This window comes from Galeopterus variegatus, unplaced genomic scaffold (genome assembly GCF_000696425.1).
Source record: "Galeopterus variegatus unplaced genomic scaffold, G_variegatus-3.0.2 Scaffold8961, whole genome shotgun sequence".
In the NCBI taxonomy this organism is placed as follows: Eukaryota; Metazoa; Chordata; class Mammalia; order Dermoptera; family Cynocephalidae; genus Galeopterus; species Galeopterus variegatus.
Window position 1 is genome coordinate 74,854 of NW_007735072.1, and position 8,047 is coordinate 82,900.

Genomic DNA, 8,047 nt, shown 5'->3' on the forward strand with positions numbered 1-8,047 from the left:
GGGGGGGGGGGGGGCCCCCCCCCCCCCCCCGCCTTTTCCTGCCCCCCCCCCCCCCCGTCCCTAGGGCGTGGTTTGAAGGTGAGAGGCCTCTGCTCCACATGCCACCGCTTCTGCCTCTCAGGCCTCTTCCCCGTCCCTGGGCACCTCGGAGTCCTGCCCCATCCCTGGGTCTCAGAAGCTTGTCCCCCTTCCCACTACACACACACATGCACGCACGGCCCCCCCACGCCCACGCACGCACGCGCACACACAGACACGCCCCCCCACGCATGCCCGCACACACACATGCACACATGCACACGGATTTGTTTCATTTTGCGCGGGGCTGCCCCGCTGCAGCGCGTCTGATAATTCCTGCTCGGCCCTCGCGTCCATGCCTCCGTGCCCTCCTCCAGGCTGCCTTTCTTCCCTCTCCAGCCTCCCTCCATGCCGCCACCGCTGCTCCTATCCCCTCCTGAATCCCAGATGCTACTGGGAATGAGCATCCCAGGCCTTCCTTGTGCAGACTTCCCCTGCTCAGCTCCCGGGAACGCCTTCTTCCCGTTGGCCACCGTGGCTGCCTCTGGTTTCTGCTCCTCCTCAAGCCCGAGTCCCGTGTGCCCAGATGAGCACGTCTGCTCCCTCTGGTGCTCCAACTCGCAACCCAGCCTCTGCCTCCCCTCCACTCAGACCGGACCGCAGCGTCGTCAGCTAACAAAGGCTGGTCACTTGCTGGTCTGGAACGTACAGCTCCTTCCTCCCTCCCTGGCACCAGGCACTTCCCACATAAGGGCCATGCAGCTTGTGCCTTCTGTCTCCTCCCATGTGGTTAGGCCGTCCTGGGCCTCTGTTCTGCTGGGAGCTGCAGGTACAGAGGCAAATACAGGGCCTGTCACTGCCCCCAGCGAGGGCATGTCTGGGGCAGGCCAGGACTAAACCATCCAGGGTACTTCACTCCGGGCCTGCCTCTCCCTTACATCTGGTTTCATTTTTCTTTTCCCTGAAGGACAGTGTGGCTGCTGCTGGCTGCAGGGGAGTTGCTGGAAGGATCTTGGGGAGCAAATGTTGGGAATGTGGCTCTTCCTCAGTGCCCTCCCTCAGACCTGCATCCTGTGCCCCCTGATCCTCACCTGGCGTTCGCTCGTTTCCATTTGTTTCAGATGGGCAGCCGTGGGCAGCCTGTATTCTTGCCGCCTTAGCCATAACATCCTTGGGTACAGCTGATGGGACTCCAGGGCCACTGAGTTTAGCCATTGCTCCTCACAGCCTGTCCGCCATCTCCCACCTTTCCTGGGTGTGCTGCAGGCACTGGTGCCCTGGTGGGCTGCGTCAACACTTTTGGCAGGGGACGGGGAAGGCATCCTGAAGGAAGCATCGTTAGAGACGAGCCTTGAAGAAGTATGAGTTCTGTAAGGAAAGAAGCAACGGAGCCAGGAGTCAGAATGCCCAGCCCCGCAGAGGGTGGCCATGGGTGTGAAAGGCACTCGGTGACAGCTGTGCAAGTGAAGTGTACACAGGGCTGCTGCCACAGGAGCAGCAGGTGGAAGGCCGACTGTCCTGTAGACAGAGGAAAGAGACACACGCACTCCCCAAGGCTGTCCTGAGGCCAAGTGAGCTAAGCTTTGTTAAGGGGGAAGGAAACACGGGATCCTAGCTGCTATTTTTATTTGAAAATTGGGGTTCTCTGTGCAAAATGGGGGCTTTGGGACCAGCCTTGTTACCCCCAGTGAGTGGGGCTTAAAGGACAGAGCAGGCTGGCCTCGTTGGCTGCCCAGACTGTGAAGGGGCACTCCTGACCCTGCCTGCTGCAGAGGAGGGCCCAGGTTGGGACTGAAACTGCCCTCCCATGGCCAAGTGCACTGTGCACACACCATTCCAGGCCTTCCCGTCCCTCCCACCCCATCCTGGGATTGCTTATGCTCCACCCAGTGAGTACACAGGCCAAAGGCATGCAGGTCAAAGAGGCGTGCAGAAGACGCCTGATCAGAGCAGGCAGGCCTTCCCAGCTTGGCCAGTGTGTGATGGCCACGATCCCGGCACACCCAGACACCGCCCAGCCGGTGTCACTGTCTGTCCTTCCATAATCCCTGACTGCCTCCGTCTGTCCCTGTCGGCCTCCTGGTCCTGACAGCGGCCAGACTCCATTTTTGGCTGCAGATTCCATTATGTTGTTATGAACCAGCGGGTGCTTCAGAACAACTAGGACTGGTCTGTACTGTGATAAGACGCACCACATCTGCCCTCCATGCGAGGGGCAGAGTCAGGGCTAAGTGGCTGCTCAGACCTCTCTGCTTCTCCCCCTTCCCTCTTGGTGGTAGCAATGGGGCCTTCCAGGCATCTGTCCTGACTGCCTGATGCCTAATGCACATATTATGCCTGCTCAGTGCACACCACGCCCACAGGTAGGCCCACCACGCAGCTGGCCTTCTCTTATTCCCTTCACAAGAGAACCACTCCACTAGCGGTAGGAAAGCGAGGGCTGTCCTTGGCCGAGCAGGGGTGGCCCATGACATTGGAGGAAAGCCCCAAATCCCATCCCCGTGATGCCCCCGCCCCCCTGCGCTGCACGGCCGGCCCCCAGAGGAGCTAGGGCTGGGAGGGGAGGGGAGAGGAGAGGAAGGGCGGGCAGCAGGCGGCACCATCTGCGGCTGTCCTTTGTGCTGGCAGCCAAGCCATCCCTCCGTCACTGCAATCCGCGGGCCTCGTGCCTGGCGTGCAAATGAGTTTCCAGATGCCCAGTTCCCCCGCACAAGAAGCAGTAACTAGGGCCTGGGAGAAGAATGGAATGATCTGGAAACTCATTTCTGTTTGTTCCAGCCTCTCGGAATAGGCTGCTGCCCTCCAGCCACAGCAGATATGTGCTGGGCACCCACTGCAGGGGTTTGCCAGTGTCTGGGCAGACACACGGGTGAGGTGGGGGCCGGGTGTGGCAGGGCGCGGTGGCCGAGGCGCCCACTGACCGTGCCCTTCTCGTTGCAGCCCTGCTGTCGTCCTGGTGTGAGGAGCTCGGCCGCCTGCTGCTGCTCCGACATCAGAAGAGCCGCCAGAACGACCCCCCTGGGAAACTCCCCATGCAGCCCCCCCTCAACTCCATGAGCTCCATGAAACCCACTCTGTCGCACAGGTGAGTGGGCACACGCCTCCAGGGGGCGGGCCCAGGCTGCTTGGGTGGGCACTGAGCAGCCACTCCGTGGGCCCTCATGTCTCCAGTGAAGCGCCCCTGAGGTGGAAGAACTGGGGTGGAGGCCTCTGAGCAGCCATAAGGATATTACATTTTCTAAAATGCAGTTTTTAAATCCTCATGGTGAACGCTGTTTCTTCCCCATCTAAACATGTTGACAGCACCAGGTTTATGCAATCTGACGGCTTTGTCCCTTTGGTCAGGAGCTGTTTCTTTGTCAGGTTCTAGGCTTCTGGTGGAAAGTTAGAAATCCTGAACTCGGCCGGCCGGCCTTTGGCTCACTCGGGAGAGTGCGGTAATGATAACACCAAGGCCACGGGTTCGGATCCCACATAGGGATGGTCAGTTCGCTCACTGGCTGAGCGTGGTGCTGACAACACCAAGCCAAGGGTTAAGATCCCCTTACCGGTCATCTTTTAAAAAAATACAAAAAGAAATCCTGAACTCGGGGCCTTCTCTCTTTCCTGAGCAGGGTCTTGGCAAATCCAGGGACATGAGTGGCTGACAGGGTCTCATGAAGGCCACAGGGCTGGTGGTCCCACCTCCAAGTGAAGCTGGAGCCAGTGAGGCTGGGCTAGGTCCGCCAGAAGCCCAGGGGTACAGGCAGGACTGGGCTTGCTGGGGACAGCCAGACACCAAGACATCGGCCAGTCTGCCCCGTGCCAGCCTCAGGAGGAGCATGTGGTCAGGACTGGCAATTCCCTCAGTTAATTATCTCGCGAGTCCCTTGCTGAGCTGGGGATGCTCTCTCCAAGTGCTCAGCAGGCTGACCCTGGAACAGCAGGGCCTGTCATGCTGTCTGCCCTCCCTGTGCGTGTCCTCACTAATGACCAGGAGAGGCATTTGCAGTCAGAGCTCAGCTCTCATTATCCAGCCTGACTGAGGGGCCCGCAGCCCAGAGCACGCTGCAGGCAGACCCAGGTCACACCAAGGCACTGCCGAGAACATGGGTGTCAACCATGCTGTATAAATTGAATTAAAGGCTTGTTGACTCTTGGAACCAGAAAGGACCTTAGCACTCATTAAGTCCAGTGCCCTGCCTGGGCAGGATTGCCCCTGACATGTGGTTGCCTGCCTCGGTCAGAAGCACTGTGTGCCACAGCAAACCCACCACCTCCCAGAGTTGCTATCTCCCTGGACCCCGGGTCTGGTGGCTGACAGCTTCACATGCCTCCCTTCTGTGGCATGTTTCTCAGGGGGCTTGGCATTTACACAGGATAACTTTTCATGGTGCAGGACTTTGTAGGGCCCACTCTGTTCTTTAAATGACTGCCCCCACACCACCAAACATTGTAGCAGCAAAAGCACCCTCACTATTTGGGGAGGGGTTTCAGGGGTGTCATCCTTGGTTGAGTACCACTGCACTAGAGGCAAAACCTGCCTCCTCCTGCCTTCCACCCCTTACTCTTGGTTCAGCTGAAAGCCTCAGGTCATCTTCACCTGAACCCAGCCGCCGAGTTTTCAGGGGTGTCATCCTTGGTTGAGTACCACTGCACTAGAGGCAAAACCTGCCTCCTCCTGTCTTCCACTCCTTACTCTTGGTTCAGCTGAAAGCCTCAGGTCATCTTCACCTGAACCCAGCCGCCGAGCACAGGTTGTAGCTGAATTTAACTTAAGTGACATACTTTGCAGTTGCCCTTGTGAAATTTGAGCTCATTAATTCTGGCCCAGCCATCCATCCCTCCAGAAATTGTCCTGCCTCCCATCATCCCACTGGTTATGCTCTTCCCAGCCTTCTGTCTTCCAAACCATTTCAGTAAAGTTGTTGCTGATGACAGGCCAGAGCCCTGCGGCTCCCCACTAGAGACCTGCTGCAGACCTGCTTGACCGAGATCATTCGAGCCACTGAGCACGACTGATCTGGACCACAGGCAGCCCTTTGCCAGGTCTTCGCTGAGTTGAGCGAAGGCACGAGATTGTTCGGTCCTAAGGTTGAGCAGCAATGAGGGTTGTCTGTGCCCAAGGAGCTGAATCCAGCTAGTTGGGGAAATAAGACTGATTGGGGCAAAAGTGGGAGCTGGCAGATCAAGGCAGTGTTAGGGTTAGCTGACAGGTCACCGGGCTGTGGGGTTCAGAAGGAGGAGGATAGGGAGGCTGCCTGGAAGAGGAGGGGTCTTGACCCTGAAGGACTTACGTTAAGAGTGGGCATGTGTGTTCTGTGAGTTCAAACTGGCTTTCCTAAGAAATGCTGTGGCCCAAAGAGCCACTGGTCAGCAGCCAGTGCCCTCCTGCGTCTGCAACTGCCATGGGTCGGCTCCTTGTAGAGCCAGAAAATGAGTGAATGCCAAGCAGGTGGTCTGAGGCTTGAAGGCCAGTCTGGCTTTTATTCTTTGGGCCTTAGGTGGTCTGTCAGAGAAGGGAGAGCTGTGTGGGCTGGAAGACTTTCTAAGTATAGGTGGACAACCCATCAGTTGCATGGAACGACGCCCCCCCACCAGGAGCACAGTGAGGTGGTGGGCTTTCTGGGTAGTACCACATTCCCTGCACTGGGAATGGCAGAACTGTGAGGGAAAAGGTCCAGAGTGGGAAAGGGACTTGCCCAAGAACACAGCCAATAAGGGGCACAGGGGGGCGTTAAACAACGCACGGTGCTCTGGTGCCCACCCTGCTGCTGTTCGAGATCAGTGAGGTGGTGTCTGTTTGTTAACCCGATTTGGAGGGTCTTTTTGGAAGAGGGTCATCCACCGTTCTGACCCATAGCTTACCCGGTTTCCCGTTTTATAGTGGGACAGTTGAGACCCGAAAGAAGCATCATAGGTTGAAGGAGGGTCGGTGTCTAAGTCCCTTCCCTACGCCCAGGGCTGTTCCGAGGACGCGGTGTAGCTGAATGATTATACGTTAGCTGGTCTCTCCTTGTAATCTTCCTGAATTTCTCCAAGAGAGAAACCCCTCATTTCCAGGGAAACTCCAATGGGCTCCATCAGCTTTTAAGTCCCTAACGTAATTCCCCAAACCAGAAGGAAAGAAAATGGAAGAGAAAGTCGAGAATTTTCACAGTCAGGAAGCTGCTTGAATCCGTCCTCGTCAGCATTTCTGTAGCTTGGACATCAGTCACGCCCACTGCAGGCCAGGGAGGTTCCGTGCCACAGCTTGAGGCTGCGAGTCCGAGCCTGAGCTCTTCCATCCAGGGCTGTGCCTCCAAACAAGGCCTTTGACCTCGCTGAGCCCCATGGTGGTTCCCTGCCCATGGGGACGTAACGATGCTCAGTACCAGGAGCAGGATGTCAGAGAAGGGTCAGGCCATCAGAGCCCACTGCTGTTTCTGAGGGTAACTCTGCTTATGAGGAGCAGTGATTATCCACAGTTTGTCAAAGTCTTTACACTCACACCATGTTCTGTCCTCGCCCCTGGCCATAAGCAGTGCTGTCCTCTGTGCTTACAGAAGGTGTCCAGAAAGCTACACAAGAGCAGGGAGGCCTGGCGAGGTCCCAGGCAAGGGCCCGATCAGTGGAACACTTTCCAGGTCCCTGTAGTGACCTGGACTTGATGCCAACTAAGTATTTCTGCCTTCTTTTCCCAGACTTTTAATGAGTGGTTAAAAAAGCAATTTGTGATTAGCACATTGTCTGTATACAAATCAGTGTAACAAAGGTAATTAAGAGCCTAATAAATCTTGTTTATGCTGTTAATTTGACTACAATCAAAGCTGGCTAGAACTGGGAAAGACTCCAGATCAAGGGGTGCCACCCTTCTTCTTCTGGGTGCAAGATTTGCAGCCCCCAGAGGAGATGTTCCTGGGCAGGAGGGATTCCCTGGTGTCCCCCGGGTGTAGCAGATGGGGCACAGGCCCGGGATCCAGGCTGCCAGGACCCAAGTTTCGGCTCTGCTATCTTCCAGCTGAGTGACTTTTGTGCAGTGACTTAACCTCTCTGTGCCATAGTTTTCTCCTCGAGAAGGGGACTAACAGCTGTGGCAGGGCTTACATGTTTGTCGCCATGCCTGGCACCCAGGGAGCCCCACGGACCTGTGGTTATTTCCCCGACCCTCCGCTGGTGCCATCAGACTGTTGTGCTCACTCGTGGTCAACCAACAAGAAGGGGCCCATCAGAAGTGACCCCCAGGCTTCTCCTATCCTTGCTCACTTCACGTCATCTTCACAGCTGTCATTTTTAGCTCTTTTTTGCATAGCTGTACCAAAGTGCAGTTTGTAGTAGGCCCTTCTTGCCCCCAGAAAATTAAGAAAGAAAGAAAGAAAGCAATGAAAGGGAGAATTGAAAGACCCATGAATCCCTGCTCCATTAGTTCCAGATTGCAAAGATGCAAGGATCTTTCTTCTTTCCTCCTTCCTATTGAAAAATTGTAACACCCTCTAACATGCAGTTAGCTGCACAAGTTTCTCTCTAAGTTTCACCGCAGGGAAGGAAGGAAGTAGGCCCCAGTAATTGTGATGATGGAGAACGCTGCTAATGGTTCCCTAAATTAAAGAGGGCGGGAGCTCCAGCTCCTCACCGGCTTGGCGTTTCATTAGTGGTAACACTACAGCTTTGCACAGAGACGGGATCAATATAGCCAGATCAGGGAAATTAATTAGGGCATGACAAGACCCTTAATGAGAATTGGTTATTTCTTCCAAATAAAGCGGCTGTTCCAAGTGCAAGGGAAGAGATAGCCCAGCCCTCCCCACCTCTTCCTTCCAGGAATGTCTGTGTAGATGCTGCTGCCACAGGGGTGCCCAGGAGCCAGGAATCAGCACTTTCTCGTCCCAGGCCTGCTCATTTTCTCTCGTGCAGCAAACCTCCTCCAGTGTCTGTGGAGCTGGTACTCAGACATGTAAACCGTCTGCTGAAACCGCAGCATGAAGAGCCCTCTATAAAATATGTGAAAGTGTTGAGGGAACAGAGGAAGATGCCCTGGCTTCTGCCTAGGAGAGTCCTAAATGGGAGTATG

The 8,047-nt window shown here is 55.9% G+C and overlaps 1 protein-coding gene across 1 annotated transcript in view; it reads left to right on the forward strand.

Annotated features, from left to right (window-relative positions):
* LOC103608902 (zinc finger MIZ domain-containing protein 1-like) overlaps positions 1-3,103 on the forward strand; it is a gene marked incomplete at its 3' end in the record, with an annotated part of 70,557 nt that extends 67,454 nt beyond the window's left edge. The window contains exon 4 of the mRNA XM_008593291.1: positions 2,959-3,103. Coding sequence (XP_008591513.1) covers positions 2,959-3,103 — 145 coding nt within the window. The remainder of the gene's footprint in view (positions 1-2,958) is intronic.
* Positions 3,104-8,047: the final 4,944 nt, after the last annotated feature.